The sequence below is a fragment of the Diplotaxodon limnothrissa genome, linkage group LG4 (assembly GCF_057381915.1).
Source record: "Diplotaxodon limnothrissa isolate DT_005_m linkage group LG4, D_limnothrissa_male_GT1.1, whole genome shotgun sequence".
Classification (NCBI taxonomy): Eukaryota; Metazoa; Chordata; class Actinopteri; order Cichliformes; family Cichlidae; genus Diplotaxodon; species Diplotaxodon limnothrissa.
In genome coordinates this window covers 14322132-14344978 of record NC_140599.1, presented here as the reverse complement: position 1 = coordinate 14344978, position 22847 = coordinate 14322132, and the positions used below count along the sequence as shown (strand labels likewise).

General features: G+C 41.9%; 2 protein-coding genes across 2 annotated transcripts in view; one reads left to right on the top strand and one right to left on the bottom strand.

The window, feature by feature from the left end:
- Window positions 1–9250: 9250 nt before the first annotated feature.
- On the top strand, window positions 9251–10714 carry LOC146633446 (uncharacterized). The gene is made up of 2 exons (XM_085351856.1): window positions 9251–9372; window positions 10006–10714. Exons 1-2 carry the CDS (start codon window positions 9251–9253, stop codon window positions 10712–10714), a joined length of 831 nt encoding a protein of 276 aa, XP_085207982.1.
- A 4140-nt stretch (window positions 10715–14854) lies between these two features.
- LOC146633445 (uncharacterized) overlaps window positions 14855–22847 on the bottom strand; it is a 62081-nt gene continuing 54088 nt past the window's right edge. Inside the window, exons 20-22 of the mRNA XM_085351855.1 lie at window positions 22618–22655; window positions 19498–21175; window positions 14855–15478 (exon numbers count right to left, since the gene is read on the bottom strand). Coding sequence (XP_085207981.1) covers window positions 14855–15478; window positions 19498–21175; window positions 22618–22655 — 2340 coding nt within the window. The remainder of the gene's footprint in view (window positions 15479–19497; window positions 21176–22617; window positions 22656–22847) is intronic.

Genomic DNA, 22847 nt, shown 5'->3' with positions numbered 1-22847 from the left:
TCAGTCCAACACAGCCGGGAGCACAACTGTGTCACAGCTGCATTTTATGTCAGATGTAACAGTGTTGATGACTCGCCTTACATATCGGGCTACTTTGAATTACATTTAAACACATGATTCAAAGTCACAAGATGTCCTACTTTTTTAATCAAACACACACACAGTGAAGGGCAGAAAGCTGCTGATCATCTCAACTGAAACAGCATATGAATGAAATCGATGAGTGTTTTTAAGAGTCCTGCTCCGCCTTGGTTGTGAGCCATGTCTACGTTATACTTGAAGGTAAAAATGTTCTGTAAAGGGTACACCTGTGCATCTTCAACCACAGCTCCTCTCCTTTGTCCTCTAAATGCATTAAAAGATTTGAGATGGCCTTCATTGTGATGCACCAAGATGAACTTCTGAGTCTCAGGCTAGAGGACAGAGAAGACGCGTAGCTGCAAATTAGAGCTGGGGAAGGGCTAAAGGGGCTCAGGGTGCTTTATATTTCAAGGTAAAGACCCTACAGTGATACAGAGAAAACTCCAATAATCAGACAAAACATTCTCAGCAAACACTTGGCGACTGTGGGAAGGAAAAACTCCCTTTTAACAGGAAGAAACATCCAACAAAACCAGGCTCAGGGAGGGCCGGCCACTGGCCGAAACAAAAGACACACTGTGGAAGAGAGCTGGTGATGAAAAATAACTAGCAAAACTACCATGTCCTGCTTATCTTAAGACATGCAAAAATATCAACAGTAATCATTTAATGATATTCTGTTGAAAGTGACAATGCCAATAACTTTCTGCAACTGCTGTTATTCATGATAACACCTTATGCAAATAAATAAAAGAAACTACTCATATCTGCCATTTATATTCATCAATATTAAATTAACATTAATTAACATTTAAAGCATAAAACCTGCTTATTGGAAACTAGTCTGGTCATTTAAAAAAACCTTGCAGATTGGCAGATTGTAATCTTATGAATCCTCCAATTCCTCTTTGATCTCTCTTTTAATCCCAGCTCAGAGTAAATGGGTTTGGTTTTGTTTAATGCAGTAACAGATAGGCATGTAATCTGCTCACATTTATACAGCACTTTTCTAGGATTACTGATCACTCAAAGTGTATTTAACTACAAGTCCCACTAAGTCCAAGTTCATACAGCACTTCATTCTATGCACTGTTAATGTTAAGGCACCCTCTGACTTCTGTGTGACCTCTCTTCCTTATCTGCACCATACATGATCACTTTTATGTCCTTTTAGTGTTAAACTCTTTGAAAATTCCTCCCACAATCCTTCAAAGACCAGCGAGTGTCTGTCTCTGTGGGAACCTGGGCAACTATAGAGGGAACATAGACTCAAACTCCTGCCTTGATCTCTGCGACTGCTGTCCCATAAAAAATACACATAGACAGGATATGTGCAGTTTCAGAATTGCCAAAAACAAACTATTTTCCCTTGATTTGACCCACGCTGTCCGTCTCAATACATACAGGTCAAATCTGTATGGGGTTTTTTTGTATTTTGACTCAATTTAGGAAAAATACCCATCAAATTTGCGGCTAAAATAATCAAATTTACTGTTGTCAAAAGTCAAAGCAGGTGAAATTTGACCTAAACTGTATGTTAGAGTTGAGAAATTGTATAGTTTACTGAGAGTTTATCAACCTTTATTTATATCCTCTGTTTCAGCAGTGTGTTAATATAACTATTTATTTAAAGGATTGCTATTATTCTGGTTGCACACTCACAATGGACTCTGTATTAAGTATCAGTTTAACTACTGCCAGCTTGAAGGCCTGCGGTTCATAGCTGATTATTAGAGACAGGTTGATCATTTAACATTGAAGCATTAATTAACCATAGGACTTCTTTGAGGAGTCTTGTAGGAATGGGGTGTAAAAGACACGTTGATGGTTTGGAGGAAGTAATTACTGAAGTTAACTCAGAAAGATCAATTGGAGAAAAAGAGTCTAAATGAATATCAATGGTGCTGAAGAAAGCTGTAGATAATGCTAAATCTGTGAGATGATTATGAGTAATTTTTTCTCTAATGGTTAAAATTTTATTTGTGAATAATTTCATGTCATTACATTAAATAAATGGTTGGCTCAATGTGATCCACACAGATATGTGGTCACAATTGTTAAGTGCCGTGATATATGGAGATTATTATGCATGTTTTATTTTGCTGGTTTACTGGCGTGATTTAAATCCACAACGTCATGTAAATTCCCTGTTGCCAGGAGAGTGTATAACACTTTGGACAGTAGAGGGCAGCAGCGTGCTTTGGAAACTGAGTCGGGTGCATAGTTGCCGTGAGCTTTCCATTCTGCTAAGATTAACCAGGCGAACGGCAGCGTGTCTCCTGTGTTCACTTTGTCTCCTGTTTTACAGGATCGTAATCTGGCTGCGCGCCCACCATACTGGGGCCTGTAACATCAACAGTGCTCTGACTTTTTGTCAGCCTGGCTACAGTGTTGAAAAGAGGGTTGTTCTTATTTTCTTATTCTTATTTTCTTCAACCAGTGATGATCAGTAAGATGTTCTAGCTTTACGGAGGGCTTTCTTATAAAGCAGCCAACTATTTCTCCAGGCTAAATGATGATCTTCTGAATTTGTGACACGCCATTTCTTCTCCAGCTTACGAGTCATCTGCTTTAGGCTACGTGTTTGACAATTATACGAGGGAGTCAATTACTTCTGATTTGAGGCCTTATTTTTCACAGGAGCTACAGTATCCAGAGTCATACAAAGTGAGGAGGCAAAATTATTAACAAGATAATCGACCTCTGTTGGAGTAGCAGCCAGGTAGCTGCTCTTCTCTGTGTTCCCATAAATATATTTTGAAATATATTTCAAAATATACAAAAATTGGCCAAAAAATATATGCGCTAAAATACATTTCAAAATATATAAATATATTTTGAAATGTATTTTAGCACATATATTTTTTGGCCAATTTTTGTATATTTTGAAATATATTTCAAAATATATTTCAAAATTAATTAAAAATCTTTCAAAAATATATTTTACCCTTCATATATTTCAGTCAAAGAAAACATTCACATGTAACAACTGAAAATCTTTATTTGATATCTAAAACAAACATAGCATATAAATCAAGCTAGGAACATACATTATACAACTTTATTCTCATAACATTCTTAAAAATTGTAAAATAATTAAAAAAAATAAAATTATATATATATATATATATACACATTTAACTATACAAAATGCAACTGCAACAAACACTTATAAGTAACGATACTGTGAATTTGATGTGAACTGCTATTAACACAATAAAGATGTGATCACTCAAAGATGTTTACTGATCAATAACAAGCAGAGGAATACACACACATATACATATATATAGATATATATACACTGAACAAAAATATAAACGCAACACTTTTGTTTTTGCTCCCATTTTTCACGAGCTGAACTTAAAGATCTGAAACATTTTCTACAAACACAAAGGACCCATTACTATCAAATACTGTTCACAAATCTGTCTAAATCTGTGTTAGTGAGAACTTCAGGTTTGCCGAGATAATCCGTCCCACCTCACAGGTGTGGCATGTCGAGGTGATGATTAGACAGCATGAACATTGCACAGGTGTGCCTTAGACTGCCCACAATAAAAGGCCACTCTGAAATATGCAGTTTGATCACACAGCACAATGCTACAGATGCCGCAAAACCAGTCAGTATCTGGTGTGGCCACCATTTGCCTCAGGCAAATGGTGTGCAATGGACATAGAGTTGATCAGACCTGAAGTTCTCACTAACACAGATTTAGACAGATTTGTGAACAGTATTTGATAGTAATGGGTCCTTTGTGTTTGTAGAAATTTTATTTTAAATTTCAAAAATATATTTTTTTGGAGCATCACAAATACAAAATATATTTACCATATATTTGAAATATATTTTGGCCAGGAAAAATGTATTTTTTTACCGTATGGTAATTGGTACAGGGCATTGAAGATGATAACAGTGGGTGGATGATATCCCTAAATTTAGTTACAGCGCTTTCAGAAAGACATCAACTGTGATGAAATCTACTCCCCATTGTTGTGTAATCAATTATTGTACATTTAAATGTTATCAGGAAATGATCAGACAGGAGAAGGTTTTCAGGAAACACTGTTAAATGTTCAGTTTCTATACCATATGTTAAAACAAGATCTTGAGTGTGATTAAAGTGGTGGGTGGGTTCCTTTACATTTTGAGAGAAGCCAATTGAGTCTAATAACAGATTAAATGCCATGTTGAGGCTGTCATTTGTAGCATCTACATGGATGTTAAAATCACCCACAGTAATTATTTTATCTGAGCTCAGAACTAAATTAGATAAAAACTCTGAGAAATCAGACAGAAACTCTGTGTAAGGCCCAGGTGGACAATAGATGATAACGAATAAGACTGTTTTTTGAGTTTTACAGCTGGGGTGGACAAGGCTAAGCATCAGGCTTTCAAATAATTTAAAGTCTGCCTGGGTCTTTGGTTGATTAATAAGGTTGTGTGGAAAATTGCTGCCACACCGGCCCCTCGGCCTGTGCTTCGAGGTTTCTGGTAGTTAGAATGACTCGGGGGTGTTGATTCATTTAAACTAACATAATCATCCTGCTGCAACCAGGTTTCTGTAAGGCAGAATCATTCAATTTGTTGATCAATTATTAAGTCATATACTAACAGAGACTTGGAAGAGAGAGACCTAATGTTAAATAACCCACATTTCACTGTTTTATTCTTTGGTGCTGTTGAGGATACCGTATTGTTCTTTCTTTGTGTTTTTTGCTGGTTTTTAGTTTGTTTTTTGTCTGTTTGTCAAATTGTCCTTCCATATGTTTCTGACAAGAGCAAAATATGCCACTGATTTTTCTTTCATTTTTTCTTTTTTTGTTTTTTAAATTGGTTACGGTTATTTAAAGAATGGCACCTGGTGTTTCCACAGCAAACTGTGGATATACTTCCTACCTCACACTGCATGAAATTTGCACAGCATTATTTTTGAAATCCCTCAAAACCTTTTGAAGATTTAATGTACATTTATCTACAATTTAATTTACAGATATATGCATTTGTCATGACTTTTCTAAAGGCTTAGCGAAGCAAACAATGTTTTAGCTGTAAAGCTCTAGCCATTGACAGTGTACGGCTGTAGTTACTGTAAAGCCATAATGAATGCAAGTCTGTCAGTAAAGCCACAAACTGTTATGAGTAGGCTGTGTGCAGACAGGAATCGTGGACCCAAAAGTGCAGACACTCGGAGGCACAAAGTAAACTTCAAAAAACAGCTTTAATGCTGAACTAAAAAGATACCAGAACTGAGACTTTAAACATAAACTCAGGCAAGCAGACAAAACACACAGCAAAATAAACAGTAGATCGCAACACAGACACAGAGAAACACAGGGCTTAAATACACAGAGGGAGCAATCAGGGAATGGGTAACAGGAGGGAAACACAGCTGGGGCAAATCAGGCTTAACGAGACAAGGGGAAGCAAAACCAGATACATTAACCTCAGACAAGGACCTTCAAAATAAAACAGGAAACATGACACAGACTGAACTAAAGACGCAGACTCGCACGCACTGCAACAAAGGGAACAGAGACGTGGGACCAGGGCAGACACAGACACTGACTGCACACGGGGATATAGCAACTAAGGATACACAGAGACGCGAACTAGACAAGGGGATACAGCTGACAGGGGAGACAGAGCAACTAGAGAAGACAGAGACATAAACTATAAGACAGAACTCAAAGAAAGCAAGACTAGAAATAATAAATAATATAATAAACTCAAAAACCCTGGGACAACGACCCAGGCATCCTAACACAAACAGTCAAAGCATATATGCAAAGGTTGACACATCATCCTGTTGGTATAGTTTGCAGAGACAGTTTGACATCATGTTTTAAGTATACTGTTAATTTTTTTTCCCATTAAAAGCAATTCTTGCTGTTGTGATTTGACACCATTGTTTCTATGGATAAATACATCATGCAAACATAAATCACTGTTGTTTTCTATCAGAAACTCAATATATGAAGGTTTTGTGCCTTTATAGATCCACTGTGATCTGCATATTATAATGTAGATGTAACATCACTAGACTCATGAAAAGACTGAAATATATTGCTGAAACAGAAAAATATCTCTTACAGCTCATAATCTTTTTATATAAATGGCAAATTTATAGTTAAAATCAACATTTTCAGAATACATTTGACTTTGTCTGGGAAATATCTGTCTAAAACAATGAATAAGGGAATGATACATACTCACTTACAGGGAGTGCAGAATTATTAGGCAAGTTGTATTTTTGAGGAATAATTCTATTATTGAACAACAACCATGTTCTCAATGAACCCAAAAAACTCATTAATATCAAAGCTGAATGTTTTTGGAAGTAGTTTTTAGTTTGTTTTTAGTTTTAGCTATTTTAGGGGGATATCTGTGTGTGCAGGTGACTATTACTGTGCATAATTATTAGGCAACTTAACAAAAGACAAATATATACCCATTTCAATTATTTATTTTTACCAGTGACACCAATATAACATCTCCACATTCACAAATATACATTTCTGACATTCAAAAACAAAACAAAAACAAATCAGCGACCAATATAGCCACCTTTCTTTGCAAGGACACTCAAAAGCCTGCCATCCATGGATTCTGTCAGTGTTTTGATCTGTTCACCATCAACATTGCGTGCAGCAGCAACCACAGCCTCCCAGACACTGTTCAGAGAGGTGTACTGTTTTCCCTCCTTGTAAATCTCACATTTGATGATGGACCACAGGTTCTCAATGGGGTTCAGATCAGGTGAACAAGGAGGCCATGTCATTAGTTTTTCTTCTTTTATACCCTTTCTTGCCAGCCACGCTGTGGAGTACTTGGACGCGTGTGATGGAGCATTGTCCTGCATGAAAATCATGTTTTTCTTGAAGGATGCAGACTTCTTCCTGTACCACTGCTTGAAGAAGGTGTCTTCCAGGAACTGGCAGTAGGACTGGGAGTTGAGCTTGACTCCATCCTCAACCCGAAAAGGCCCCACAAGCTCATCTTTGATGATACCAGCCCAAACCAGTACTCCACCTCCACCTTGCTGGCGTCTGAGTCGGACTGGAGCTCTCTGCCCTTTACCAATCCAACCACGGGCCCATCCATCTGGCCCATCAAGACTCACTCTCATTTCATCAGTCCATAAAACCTTAGAAAAACCAGTCTTGAGATATTTCTTGGCCCAGTCTTGACGTTTCAGCTTGTGTGTCTTGTTCAGTGGTGGTCGTCTTTCAACCTTTCTTACCTTGGCCATGTCTCTGAGTATTGCACACCTTGTGCTTTTGGGCACTCCAGTGATGTTGCAGCTCTGAAATATGGCCAAACTGGTGGCAAGTGGCATCTTGGCAGCTGCACGCTTGACTTTTCTCAGTTCATGGGCAGTTATTTTGCGCCTTGGTTTTTCCACACGCTTCTTGCGACCCTGTTGACTATTTTGAATGAAACGCTTGATTGTTCAATGATCACGCTTCAGAAGCTTTGCAATTTTGAGACTGCTGCATCCCTCTGCAAGCTATCTCACTATTTTTGACTTTTCTGAGCCTGTCAAGTCCTTCTTTTGACCCATTTTGCCAAAGGAAAGGACGTTGCCTAATAATTATGCACACCTGATATAGGGTGTTGATGTCATTAGACCACACCCCTTCTCATTACAGAGATGCACATCACCTAATATGCTTAATTGGTAGTAGGCTTTCGAGCCTATACAGCTTGGAGTAAGACAACATGCATGAAGAGGATGATGTGGACAAAATACTCATTTGCCTAATAATTCTGCACTCCCTGTATTTATTGCACAGGTTGGCTCGTTTATATTAATACTAATCTGTAATTTTGACAAGCCCAGTAACCGGTCTGTTCAGTGAAATTAATTAGACAGAGGCTTAAAACTGCTGCAGGAGCAGGTGTGGCAGCAGTCTCACCTTGAGTATGACATTAATATTTGTACAGGGAAGGAACCGTAATTTTACTCAGCTGCTGTAGAGAAGTATATTTTAGCTCAAACCTTTCTGTTTTTTTTTCTTTCATAAATTGAAATGAATATTTTGCACTTTGTATATTTTGCTATTAATATTAATAATATTAATATTAACTGTGGCAGGGGTGTGGTCTGCTGCAGTGGAGGCTCTAAGCAGTGGAGTGCTTAGAGCGGTGCCGAGGTGTGGCAAAGAGGGCAGGTATGAGAGCTTAATGTAATGATCTTCTTCTTCTCTGTGTATATATAGTGACGGCAGAGGCGGAGGAGGGGATGTGCTAGGCCAAAGCTCTTTGTAAAACTCTGCAGGAAAACCATCTGTACCTGGAGTTTTATTGTTTGGGAGATGCTGTCTTCATGAACTCAGACATTAAAAAACATGAATCCAGTGCCACTATTTTTTTGCCATTTAGTTTTGGTAGATTTATATTGTTGAGAAATTCTTTAATGGCAGCATCAGATGGATTAATATATAATGTGTATAAAGCTTCATAAAACTCTTTAACACATCTATTTATTTGTTGTGGATCATGAGTAATGTTCCAAGCTGAATTCTTTATTGAATAAAGAGTTGTTGTTTTCTTTGTATAGTTTTAACTAGTTAGCAAGGAATTTCCCAGATTTGTTGCCCTGTTCAAAGTTTTTCAAATGCAGCCTTTGCACATGAAATTGTGTTTTCTTAGTAATTATTTAATTTTACTCCAGTTTTAGTTTTCTCAGGTTGTTGATTATATGTATATGAGGGTAGCAAAGGCAGCTTCTAATGACTTACTTGCTATTTACTTATTTATTACTTTCTTATTATTTCTTATAAGAACAGTAAGATATTATCCTCCCCCCAGCATTTCATAATACAGATGGACAGCCAAAACACAGCCAAAGCAACCCAGAGGTTTATTAAAGGAAAAAAGTGGAATATTCTTGAATGGCCAATTCAGTCACCTGAAAACCAATTGAACATGCATTTCATTTATTGAAGACTACACTTCGAACAAATGTATAATATATCCCAAAGTAACATAATCCCTGCAAAACAATCCCATTCATTCCCACCCAGGTCACTGCCTGCACCCGCACACTGTATTTCCACACCTGACTTAAGAGAGTTTGCTGAAAAATTCTTATCCGGTTGTTCAGTGATGACGCGACGAATCCGACGAATCCTACTTCCGGGTCTAAACGCTCCTGTGTTCAATATGACACAATGCTGTGTTCCTGGTTGTTTTAACCAATCTGGCTCAAAACAACAGTCTAAACTGTCATTTTACCGGTTTCCTTGTGAAAAGAGAGAGAAGAGGAAGTGGCTGAAGTTGATAAGGTATGTTACAACTCGTAAGTGAATGAATAAATTTGTAAGATAAGAGCTAGTGGGCTCTTACTTTAGTTAGCTAATATAGCTAGTGATGAACAATTAAAACCCGCTACTAAAAGACAAACTGGCTTTTACGAGTAATTGTACTTATATAGACAATGGATTTTATTGTGTTTTTTTAATACAAAGACGTTGTTGCATTTTTGAAGTCATTTTTATTTCTCCAAGCAAAGATTGAGAGCTAAGGGTCACTTCGCTATATATATGAACCTTAGTTAGCTTTCGACGCTCAGAGGAATAAAAATTACGTCCAAAAAGCGATGTCTATGTAAGAAAATACATTACAATCCCCAGCCTATGTGCCAGTTAATTACCAAAATAAAGACCTAACCAACAAATAGCTAGCAAAGGTTGTCAGTACATATCTTTCTGGTAAGCTTAAAAGCAAATTAGTACAATGATGTGTAAGAAAAGCATCTGGACTTCTTTAAGTTTTAAGTTTCTTGAAGCTTCTCTCATCTGGATGAAAGAAGCTTCTCTCTATTATTTATCTCTATTTTTTTTTTCTATTAATCATAACTAATGGAGGGCTAGCGTATGATCTGAAATTTCTCTCTGCCTTTTTAAACACTTCCACAGACGTGAAAACTTCACCCCAAACTGCAACTCAAGAGTCTGCAGTTGGCACTTCCCTCAAGGAAAAGCTGCGGGGCCAACAAGATTTGCATGGAACGACGGGAAGTCTTTTCAGTTCCCAGATGACCACAACCCTGTTAGAAAAAAGAAGAAAAAAGAGCAGGTCCCAGCTATTGGTGAAAATCAGAGTGAAAGATCAGATGAGCTACATCCTTCCAACAATGCAGATACACAGACAGCTACTGCAAGTTCCACAAGTTCTTCCCAAAGTCTTCTGGTGCTAGAGATTCAGAATGACATGCTAAGAATAGAGAATGAAAAACTTAAAAAACAAGTAGAGAAGCAGAAGCAGACTTTCTCATTCAGTCAAATATCTGACAATCCTGAAAGGGTCCAGTACTATACTGGATTGCCCGATGCTGCTTCTGTCCTGTTTTTAGAAGCGCTTCTTTCCAGATTTGATCTTAAATATCATTCTGATTGGACTGTCCAAATGATGCCCCTAATTGACCAGTTATTTCTAACCCTGATCAAGCTCAAACTTAATTTTGGTCATGAAGACCTTTCAACAAGGTTTAACTGCAGCAGAGGCACAGTAACTAATATTTTTACAACAATTGTTAGTGCACTGTATGACATTTTGTATGTTGGCATGCTGGAAAACAACATTCCCTCGAGAGCCAAGAATCAAACATCGCTGCCAGATCCGTGACGTCTGACTGAACAACCGGATAGATTTTGAAAAGCATCAAGGAAGCGTCCCCACATGTTTTGAAATTTCCCAGTGGAGTTCTGAAGTGAGTGTCTTATCTTTTCCAGTTTTAGACAGGCCATGAGGTCATATAACCACTGTTTGTGAGTGGGAGGGGCAGCGTCCCGCCACCTCAGTAGGATTGCTCTCCTGGCCAACAGGGAACAGAATGATAATGCCTGTTTTTTAGAGGCCGGTAGAAGCACCTCATTCCCACTGATGCCAAACAGAGCAAGAAGGGGGCCGGGGGCCAGCGTCACACTGAGAATCCTGGACAGGGTACGAAAAACCTCTGACCAGAACTGAGTGAGATTGGGACAAGACCAGTACATGTGGACCAGTGAGGCTTCAGCAGTTTTGCATCTGTCACAATATGGAGTGATTTCAGGGTAGATACGGGATAATCTGGATTTTGAGAAATGGGCTCTATGCACCACTTTGAACTGGATTAAACAATGACAGGCACATAGTGATGTTGTGTTGACATGTTTGAGTATAGAGGCCCATGTTTTGTCAGAGATTGCCATGTTTAAGTCTTCTTCCCACAGTATCTTGAGCTTGGATGAAGAGGTATGTGTCAAATTTAACATTTTATTGTAAAGTAAGGAAATCAGCCCTCTATTGGTTGGATTGAGTTGTAGGATAGTTTCTAGTAGTGTAGGCTCTGGTGGAGGGCTTGAGCCTGAAGTCTGGGAATAAATAAAGTGCCTGACTTGCAAATATCTGAAAAAGTGTGATGGTGGAAGAATATATTTATTAGCAAGTTGTTCAAATGATGCTAGTTTGTTGGCTATGAATAGGTCCTTAAAGCAAGTTATTCCACTTCTGTGCCACTCCGCAAACCCACCATGCTGGGTAGAAGGTTTAAAGAGATGGTTAGATGCAATGGGGCTGAGAAGGGAGAAGTCACAAAGTTTAAAATATTTCCTAAACTGGCCCCATATTTTTAATGAGTGCACCACTATAGGGTTGGGAATGAAGTTGAATCAAGAGGATGAGAGTGGAGAACAAAGTGCAGCTGGTAAGGATATACTGTTGTCACTATGCAATTCCATAGTGACCCAGTCAGGACAACCACTCCGATTATGGTAAAAATACCAAAACACCAAACATCGTATGTTAGCAGCCCAATAATAAAAACAAAAGTTGGGAAGTGCAAACCCACCCTCAATTTTAGATTTTTGAAGATGCATCTTATTAAGCCTTGGGCGTTTACCCTGCCATAGATAAGATGAGATGACAGAGTCCAGCTTATTGAAAAAAGTGTTGGGAATGAAAATGGGTATGGCCTGGAAAAGGTATAAAAATTTGGGTAGAATGATCATTTTAATTGAATTGATACGTCCTACCAGAGAGTGGTGTCCAGTGGGTAAGGGACCGCTTCACTTGGTTCAGCAATGCACTCACATTTTCTGTGAAAAGGTTTTTATGTTTTTTTGTCACTGTGATTCCCAAATATGTAATTTTTGTCCTTTCAACTCTGAAGGGCAAGCAGGTGAAGTCTAACATACTTGCTTTGCTACTTAGCGGGAAGAGCTCACTTTTATTAAGGTTCAGTTTATACCCTGAAATCTGACCAAATTGACTAAGTAGATTCAATACAGATGGTAGTGAGGCTAAGGGCTTAGAAATAAAGAGCAGGAGATCATCTGCATAGAGCGAGACCTTATGTTCTGTATTGTTTCTCCAAATGCCGTGTACCTCTTTGCAACTGCGGAATGCAATGGCAAGGGGTTCTATGGCCAGATCAAAAAGCAGGGGGGTGAGAGGACATCCCTGGCGTGTGCCTCTGTGAAGTTTGAAAGGTTTTGACAATTGGAGGTTAGTTCGTATTGTAGCAGATGGTTGAGAATAGAGTAATTTAATCCATGAAGTAAATTTTGCTCCAAAGCCAAATCTATCAAGGACTGCAAAGAGATAATCGAACTCAACTCGATCAAAGGCCTTTTCAGCGTCAAGCGAGACTACACATTCATCAGAGTCTGTAGAGCTGGAGTAGACTATGTTAAATAGCTTCCTTATGTTAAAATATGAATGACGACCTTTAATGAAGCCTGTCTGGTCTTTCGAAATAATTTTTGGAAGAACTATTTCTAGTCTACGGCCCTGCTCTCTGGTCTTCCTAAAAAGAATATTTCAACTTTACAACGTTTACAAAACTCAGCAGCTCGTGTGCTGACAAAGACCAGAGGGCGGGCCCACATTACACCGGTTTTAGAATCGCTGCATTGGCTCCTGTCGAGGTGAAATATTATTTTACATTCATAATCTATGTTACTATTCATAATCCTTATTATTACTGTTGCATCATTTATGATTTATCATTGTTATCATTTCATTGACACATTTATTGAAACTGGTGATGTTATATTAAAGTCTGTATTTCAGGTGTTAGTATAAGCACATAATCTTTCATTGCAGGTGCAACTGTAATCATGTTATACACATATTGCATAATTAAAGGGTTGAAGCTCGGTTAAGTTAATTAATGGTTTGAAGCTACGGGCAGTGCGATGTCTGGCCGATCAATGGAGCAAAGTTCAAGCTGGAAGGATTGCTTATATATATACAATTTAACATACATTTTCTATGAGTGTTTAAGAAAGGAAATAAAGGCCGTGTGCCCTGTGTTATGGATGTTTGCCTGGTAACAGATGACGTAGAGGGAGGTCATGCACTTAGATTAACGACACAGACACATAGCCTGTCTGGGTAAACTGATTGCAAGTGTTGTCTAAAGTCTAGACAAGTGTAATAACAGGATGCATCTGGGAGGCGGTGGAGGAACTGAAAAAGGAACTGTTCTGTTTTAGTGACGCGAGTTACTGGTCATCATAAGTATAAATATTACACCCACCTATTGTCAGGCGGGAGATGGAGCCTGATGTTTTGCAGAGCCCATTTTCACCACATATATGTGTTTTAATAAAATAATTTGTGTTGACCCACTATGGACTTTCAGTCGTATGTCCCTTCCTCAAAATTCGAACCATGACACTCCCCGTGTGTTTCAGGATCGATTTTAAAGTTCTTTTATTGGTTTTTAAATGTCTTAATGGTCTTGGGCCTTCTTATCTCTCAGATCTGCTTTTACCATATGAACTCTCGCGGACCCTGAGGTCCTCTGGTACTGGCCTTTTGATTGTCCCTAAAGTCAGGACACATACTCACGGAGAGGCAGCTTTTCAATGGTATGGTCCTCATCTGTGGAACAGCCTGCCGGAGGACCTCAGGGCCGCAGAGAATGTACATGTTTTTAAGAACAGGCTCAAGACCCACCTTTTTAATTTAGCTTTTATTTAACGTTTATTTATTTTATGCTTATTTATTCTATCCTGTTATTCTCTTCAAACTCTTCAAACTTAACATATTTAGAGTGTTATTCCTCCTGTCTATGAAAGCAATAACCTAGGTATTGAAGCAGTCGAACCACTGCTCCGGTGGCCATAGCATAGTAAGCTGAAACCCCTTATAATACTGTTAAGTTTTGAAACTGTATCAGCCACCAAGTCCAAATGTAATTGCTGGAGTGTTTCAAAGCAGAGTCCAAGTATGTAAACAAACAACCAAACACAAAAAAGATGATGTAGTTCAATAAGTACTACTGGTATAACTGAATTATTGAATAAGAACAGACAGAAGGCTACGAGTAGATAACAAAACTCCCCGTCTCCGTGCAACAGGTATTATGTCATTAGCCAACGGGTAGAAGTCAATGAGGTTGTCTCCTTATTTATCAAAAAAAAAAAAAAAAAAGATTATTGAGTTAAATTAAAGTAATAATCAGCATTTCAGTACTATAGCATTCAGACTATATCGCTACACTCGGAGGGGAAAAGCAACGTCTTACGTGGATCCCGACTGCGCCTCTATACCTATATGGAATGTTTGGTACCTGCATTTGGTGCCATTGTTTTATTAGTAATAATTCTTCATGGGGCTTCCGGAGCCTTTGGGAGCCTCTCAATGTAGTGTTGAGCCTGGTCCATCCACGGAGCTGAAAAACTTTCTGGTGCCGCTGGCCTGCGTTATGCGAAGCTGTGCTGGGAAGAGGAGAGCCGGCCTCAGGCCTCGCCCATAGAGCTCTGACATAATGTCCTTCTACTGCGCCCGCTGATTGAGGACCTCGGGACTGTAGTCCTCCACAATTTGGATAGGCACGCCTCGGTAGTCGAATTTCCCTCTCCTCCTAGCTTCTCGGATGATGAGGTCCTTGATCTGGTATCGGTGCAGGCGGATGATCACCAGGCGAGGTGGGCGTCCCATGGGCGGCTTCGCTGCGAGGGAGCGGTGCGCTCTATCGAGCTCCGGTGGAGACTGAAGCATTTCTTTGCCCAATAACTCACAGAGAAGGTTGGAAAAGAAGTGAGTGGGGCACCCACTTTCAGTGTCTTCAGGCAGTCCAAGGATGCGGATGTTCTGACGCCTGCTACGGCTCTCCAGGTCAGTGACTTTGTTCTTTAGCTGGTTGTTGTCTTCGCGAAGAGCGGCACACGTGTTTTCAAGGTCAGCGACACGTTGGCTCAGGTCTTCAGTTGCAAGCTCCAAGAATGAAACTCTCTCGGCCTGTTCCTCTTGGGCTTGTCCTACCTGGTCCAGTTTTGAATCGAGGGCGTTAATTGAGGTCTTAAATTCAGATGCCAACTCATCTCGGTGCTGCTGGAGCAGCGTGGTGATAGCCTCCAGTGTTAAGCTAGCTTCCTCCTTTTTGTTCGCTTTTGCACTCTTAGAAGCCATTGGAAAGGGTTAAAAGTGTTCAAAACCCTAGAAAAGTAGTTACAAGTGTAAGCGACTTAAAGGTGGCAGTTGAAGGGGTGAAACTGGTCAAAGTGGAGTTAAGTTCACCGGAGCAGTTCGTTCCTGCGTCTACTCTGGTCGCATGCTGACCGGAAGTCCTCCACTCCATGTACTTTAAATCTCACTGCACATCTGTCATTCATCTTTGCAGATGCCTTCGCACAACCTACCTCCTCCCCATCTCTGCCTCTCATTACTCAGACTTCAGGCTCCATTCAAGCCTCGATCTTCATCTCCATCATCAATGTCTAATCTCTGGGGGTCCTGCCCTAATCCCTATCCCTGCTGGGATTCCGTTCTGCTGTGATGGGCCAACTGGGTCTAATCACCAAATACCTCAAATTGTATTCTGTACATCAACAAATCACGTTCAATTCCAGACCGCAGCTCTTTACCAGCTCTTTCTGTTTAAAATGTCCAGATCTGAGCACAATTGAGCCCTTCCCTGGTCCAGTTGCTTCCCTCCCAGACAATGGGTACGATAAAAGATGGTGGTCTTTATCGTGTCCTCTAAGAGTTTCAGGTGAACCTGAATAAACTGTCTCACCATTGTTTCTGAGTCCAATTCTGCCTTCTCTGGGATACCTGTCAATGCTGCAGGCCTGGAGCTCGATAACAGTTTCTTTGAGGTTTTAAAATTTTATTGTGAGAGTTGGGTCATTCCCTTTATGAGTGATGTCACTAACTGTAGGTCATGAGTTTTTGTCAGCAAGTGTTTTCACCTGCTGCGAACTGTACTCCATAGACTCTCGCAGAGTTTGAAACTCTATGTGAAGGAATTCCATTTAACAGGTTTGCAGAGCAAAACACAAACTGTTTGTGTGCAGTAAGTCACAGAGAGTGTCTACTACTGTAGCCAAAGGTACAGCTGCTGTAGGGAGAAAAGAACAAAAGATAACTTCACTCACAGATGGAGAAAGTTGTAGGAAAGATAGGGCAAGACAGGAAGAAGAGAGGTTAGATTTAAAGGTAAGATGCTCATGGTCAGAGTTAGGTTACATCAAGTGGAGCAGAGATAAATTTGAATTTAAACTGATGGTACTTAGAATCATTCATTGAATTCCACCATCATACCAACTTTATACCAACTAGCATAAAGATAGTATAAACTTTCCCCTATAAAGTCAGTGTAGGAGATGGAAATCAGCCAAAGCCAAACAGTTTGTGGAATATTGGGTTAGATTTTGTTGAATTGAGTTGTATAAATCCACAAAGATCACTAAATCAGAGCAGCAGTAGCACAGGTCAGACTTGTTATTCTTTCATTACAACTAAACTTAGGGTTCCCCCACCTCCTGATTGTACTTATTTCTGTTTAGATGTGGATGAAAGATAAAACTGGGGCCATGTGTGGCCATCAGTATGATTGGGAAAAATCAAGAAAACAAGTGACATTCAGAATAATCATAACATTATTCAAAACAAATATATTGTCATAGCTTTTATATTCCCCATGCTTGTCATCAATGGGACAGTTCCAAAGCACAAAAAAAACCCCATCATAATGTCTGTTGAAAACTTTATCACAGTCACAGTTGTTATCTTTTGGCATTTTTGGTGTAATTGTTGTTGTAGTTTTACAATGCTGTCATTGAATCACTGTTGTAATATAAAACTGACAATATATATGCATAACAAAAATCCCCAAATAACTAGTTATGGATATATGGATATATATTTCTGTTCATATTATTGCACACTATTACATTTATTCAAGACATTTGCATGATAAGTTTAACAAAAGATAAATATATTTGTTAAATATAAGTAAATATTAAATGTATATTACACTTTATAACTCACTTGGAAAAAGGTAATTGTGTGTTAAATAGTTATCCATCCTCAGGTTTACCCAGACCCCTTTTCTTACATCTGAAACAAATTAAATTTAAATCCCAACTAAACAAGAAGAACAGAAGTAAACATTGACAATAAAAAAAAAAAATCCTTTCATAGTTTTAGTGGTTTTCATAGGGTTCCATCTGTGATTTTCCTGTTTAATAATAGATGATGAAGACAAAGAGTCCCAGTACAAGAGGGATTACATTAATTCTGACAGAAGATGCGTTACTTGTTGTTGTCGTGGATTTTTTAGTTGTTGAAGAAATTGTAGTGGTTATTGCAGAAGTGGTTGTTGTCACAAATGTTGTTTTGGTTGTTGACGCAGTGCTTGGATTTGGAGTAGCTGTTGTTGTTGTTGATGATGCTATTGAAACAGGTATTGTGGTCTGAGCAACAGCTGATGTTAGAGGTGATTTTATGGTTGGTGAGGCTGTTGATGTTGTTGGAGCATCTGGGCTTGTTGTTGGGACAGCTGTGGTTGTGGTTGAAGCAGCTGTTGTCATTGTTGGTGCAGCAGTTGTTGTGGTTGCAGATGCGGTGGCTGTGGTCACAGCAGATACTGCTGTTGTTGGAGCAGCTGTTGTCGATGGTGGAGCAGGAGTTGTTGTGGTTGGTGCCACAGTGGTTGTGGTTGGAGCAGCAGTTGTTGTGGTTGGTGCAGCTGTTGTTGTGGTTGGTGCAGTGTTTGCTGTGGTTGGAGCAGCAGTTGTTGTGGTTGGTGAAGCTGCTGTCGTTGTTGGAGCAGCTGTTGTTGTGGATGGTGCCACAGTGGTTGTGGTTGGTGCTGCTGTTGTTGTGGTTGGAGCAGTTGTTGTTTTGGTTGGTGCTGAAGTGGTTGTGGTTGGAGCAGCTGTTGTCGTGGTTGGAGCAGCTGTTGTTGTTTTTGGAGCAGCTGTGGTTGTTGTTGGTACCACCGTTGCTGTTGTTGGAACAGCTGTGGTTGGAGCAGCTGTGGTTGTGGCAGGAACAGCTTTGGTCGTAGTTGAAGCAGCAGTTGTTGTTGTTGGTGCCACCATTGTTATGGTTCGATCAGCTGTGGTTGTGGTTGGAGCAGCTGTTGTCGTGGTTGGAGCAGCAGATGTGGTTGTTAGTGCCACAGTGGTTGTGGTTGGAGCAGCTGTGGTTGTGGTTGGAGCAGCTGTTGTTGTGGTTGGAGCAGCAGTTGTGGTTGTTGTTGCCACTGTTGTTGTGGTTGGAGCAGCTGTGGTTGTGGTTGGAGCAGTTGTTGTTGTTGGTTGCAAAGCTGTTGTTGTGGTTGGAGCAGATGTTGTTGTGGTTGGAGCAGCTCTTGTTGTGGTTGGAGAAGCTGTTGTTGTTGGTTGCACAGCTGTTGTTGTGGTTGGAGCAGCTGTGGTTGTGGTTGGAGCAGCAGTTGTGGTTGTTGTTGCCACCGTTGTTGTGGTTGGAGCAGCTGTGGTTGTGGGAGCAGCAGTTGTTGTTGTTGGTGGCACAGCTGTTGTTGCGGTTGGAGCAGCTGTTGTCATGGTTGGAGCAGCTGTTGTCGTGGTTGGAGCAGCAGTTGTGGTTGTTGATGCCACCGTTGTTGTGGTTGGAGCAGCTGTCGTTGTAGTTGGAGCAGCTGTGGTTGTGGTTGGTGCACCTGGTGTTGTTGTTGGAGCAGCAGTTGTTGTGGTTAGAGCAGCAGTTGTGGTTGTTGGTTCCACTGTTGTTATGGTTGGAGCAGTTGTTGCTTTGGTTTGTGGTGCAGTGGTTGTGGTTGGAGCAGTTGTTGTTGTTGGTTGCACAGCTGTTGTTGTGGTTGGAGCAGCTGTTGTTGTGGTTGGAGCAGCTGTTGTCGTGGTTGGAGCAGCTGTTGTCGTGGTTGGAGCAGCAGTTGTGGTTGTTAATGCCACACTGGTTGTTGTGGTTGGAGCAGCTGTTGTTGTTGGTTGCACAGCTGTTGTTGTGGTTGGAGCAGCTGTTTTTGTGGTTGGAGCAGATGTTGTTGTGGTTGGAGCAGATGTTGTTGTGGTTGGAGCAGCTGTGGTTGTGGTTGGAGCAGCTGTTGTCGTGGTTGGTTCACCTGTTTTCGTTGTTGGAGTAGCAGTTGTGGTTGGAGGAGCTGTTGTCGTTGTTGGAGCAGCAGTTGTGGTTGTTGGTGCAACCGTTGTAGTGGTTGGAGCAGTTGTTGTTTTGGTTGGTGCTGCAGTGGTTGTGGTTGGAGCAGCTGTGGTTGTGGTTGGAGCAGCTGTTGTCGTGGTTGGAGCAGCAGTTGTAGTTGTTGTTGCCACCGTTGTTGTGGTTGGAGCAGCTGTAATTGTGGTTGGAGCAGTTGTTTTTGTTGGTTGCACAGCTGTTGTTATGGTTGGAGCAGCTGTTGTTGTGGTTGGAGCAGATGTTGTCGTGGTTGGAGCAGCTGTTGTCGTGGTTGGAGCATCTGTCGTTGTGGTTGGAGCAGCAGTTGTGGTTGTTGATGCCACACTGGTTGTTGTGGTTGGAGCAGCTGTTGTTGTTGGTTGCACAGCTGTTGTTATGGTTGGAGCAGCTGTTGTTGTGGTTGGAGCAGCTCTTGTTGTGGTTGGAGAAGCTGTTGTTGTTGGTTGCACAGCTGTTGTTGTGGTTGGAGCAGCTGTGGTTGTGGTTGGAGCAGCAGTTGTGGTTGTTGTTGCCACCGTTGTTGTGGTTGGAGCAGCTGTGGTTGTGGGAGCAGCAGTTGTTGTTGTTGGTGGCACAGCTGTTGTTGCGGTTGGAGCAGCTGTTGTCGTGGTTGGAGCAGCTGTTGTCGTGGTTGGAGCAGCAGTTGTGGTTGTTGATGCCACCGTTGTTGTGGTTGGACCAGCTGTGGTTGGACCAGCTGTGGTTGTGGTTGGAGCAGCTGTTGTCGTTGTTGGAGCAGCAGTTGTGGTTGTTGATGCGACCGTTGTTGTGGTTGGAGCAGCTGTCGTTGTGGTTGGAGCAGCTGTGGTTGTGGTTGGTGCACCTGTTGTCGTTCTTGGAGTAGCAGTTGTTGTGGTTGGAGCAGCTGTGGTTGTTGTTGGAGCAGATGTTGTCGTTGTTGGAGCAGCAGATGTGGTTGTTGGTGCCACCGTTGTTGTGGTTGGAGCAGCTGTTGTTGTGGTTGGAGGAGTTGTTGTTGTTGGTTGCACAGCTGTTGTTGTGGTTGGAGCAGCTGTTGTTGTGGTTGGAGCAGCTGTGGTTGTGGTTGGAGCAGCTGTTGTTGTGGTTGGAGCAGATGTTATTGTGGTTGGAGCAGCTGTTGTCGTGGTTGGAGCAGCTGTTGTCGTGGATGGGGCAGCAGTTGTGGTTGTTGATGCCACCGTTGTTGTGGTTGGAGCAGCTGTCGTTGTGGTTGGAGCAGCTGTGGTTGTGGTTGGTGCACCTGTTGTCGTTGTTGGAGTAGCAGTTGTTGTGGTTGGAGCAGCCGTTGTCGTGGTTGGAGCAGCTGTTGTCGTGGTTGGAGCAGCAGTTGTGGTTGTTGATGCCACTGTTGTTGTGGTTGGAGCAGCTGTGGTTGTGGTTGGAGCAGCTGTTGTCGTTGTTGGAGCAGCAGTTGTAGTTGTTGGTGCCACCGTTTTTGTTGTCGGAGCAGCTGTCGTTGTGGTTGGAGCAGCTGTTGTTGGTGGTGGTGCAGCTGTTGTTGTGGTTGGAGCAGCTGTTGTTGGTGGTGGTGCAGCTGTTGTTGTGGTTGGAGCAGCTGTTGTTGTTGGTTGCACAGCTGTTGTCGTTGTTGCAGCAGCTGTTGTTGTGGTTGGAGCAGATGTTGTTGTGGTTGGAGCAGCTGTTGTCGTGGTTGGAGCAGCTGTTGTCGTGGTTGGAGCAGCAGTTGTGGTTGTTAATGCCACACTGGTTGTTGTGGTTGGAGCAGCTGTTGTTGTTGGTTGCACAGCTGTTGTTGTGGTTGGAGCAGCTGTTTTTGTGGTTGGAGCAGATGTTGTTGTGGTTGGAGCAGATGTTGTTGTGGTTGGAGCAGCTGTGGTTGTGGTTGGAGCAGCTGTTGTCGTGGTTGGTTCACCTGTTTTCGTTGTTGGAGTAGCAGTTGTGGTTGGAGGAGCTGTTGTCGTTGTTGGAGCAGCAGTTGTGGTTGTTGGTGCAACCGTTGTAGTGGTTGGAGCAGTTGTTGTTTTGGTTGGTGCTGCAGTGGTTGTGGTTGGAGCAGCTGTGGTTGTGGTTGGAGCAGCTGTTGTCGTGGTTGGAGCAGCAGTTGTAGTTGTTGTTGCCACCGTTGTTGTGGTTGGAGCAGCTGTAATTGTGGTTGGAGCAGTTGTTTTTGTTGGTTGCACAGCTGTTGTTATGGTTGGAGCAGCTGTTGTTGTGGTTGGAGCAGATGTTGTCGTGGTTGGAGCAGCTGTTGTCGTGGTTGGAGCATCTGTCGTTGTGGTTGGAGCAGCAGTTGTGGTTGTTGATGCCACACTGGTTGTTGTGGTTGGAGCAGCTGTTGTTGTTGGTTGCACAGCTGTTGTTATGGTTGGAGCAGCTGTTGTTGTGGTTGGAGCAGCTCTTGTTGTGGTTGGAGAAGCTGTTGTTGTTGGTTGCACAGCTGTTGTTGTGGTTGGAGCAGCTGTGGTTGTGGTTGGAGCAGCAGTTGTGGTTGTTGTTGCCACCGTTGTTGTGGTTGGAGCAGCTGTGGTTGTGGGAGCAGCAGTTGTTGTTGTTGGTGGCACAGCTGTTGTTGCGGTTGGAGCAGCTGTTGTCGTGGTTGGAGCAGCTGTTGTCGTGGTTGGAGCAGCAGTTGTGGTTGTTGATGCCACCGTTGTTGTGGTTGGACCAGCTGTGGTTGGACCAGCTGTGCTTGTGGTTGGAGCAGCTGTTGTCGTTGTTGGAGCAGCAGTTGTGGTTGTTGATGCGACCGTTGTTGTGGTTGGAGCAGCTGTCGTTGTGGTTGGAGCAGCTGTGGTTGTGGTTGGTGCACCTGTTGTCGTTCTTGGAGTAGCAGTTGTTGTGGTTGGAGCAGCTGTGGTTGTTGTTGGAGCAGATGTTGTCGTTGTTGGAGCAGCAGATGTGGTTGTTGGTGCCACCGTTGTTGTGGTTGGAGCAGCTGTTGTTGTGGTTGGAGGAGTTGTTGTTGTTGGTTGCACAGCTGTTGTTGTGGTTGGAGCAGCTGTTGTTGTGGTTGGAGCAGCTGTGGTTGTGGATGGTGCCACAGTGGTTGTGGTTGGTGCTGCTGTTGTTGTGGTTGGAGCAGTTGTTGTTTTGGTTGGTGCTGAAGTGGTTGTGGTTGGAGCAGCTGTTGTCGTGGTTGGAGCAGCTGTTGTTGTTTTTGGAGCAGCTGTGGTTGTTGTTGGTACCACCGTTGCTGTTGTTGGAACAGCTGTGGTTGGAGCAGCTGTGGTTGTGGCAGGAACAGCTTTGGTCGTAGTTGAAGCAGCAGTTGTTGTTGTTGGTGCCACCATTGTTATGGTTCGATCAGCTGTGGTTGTGGTTGGAGCAGCTGTTGTCGTGGTTGGAGCAGCAGATGTGGTTGTTAGTGCCACAGTGGTTGTGGTTGGAGCAGCTGTGGTTGTGGTTGGAGCAGCTG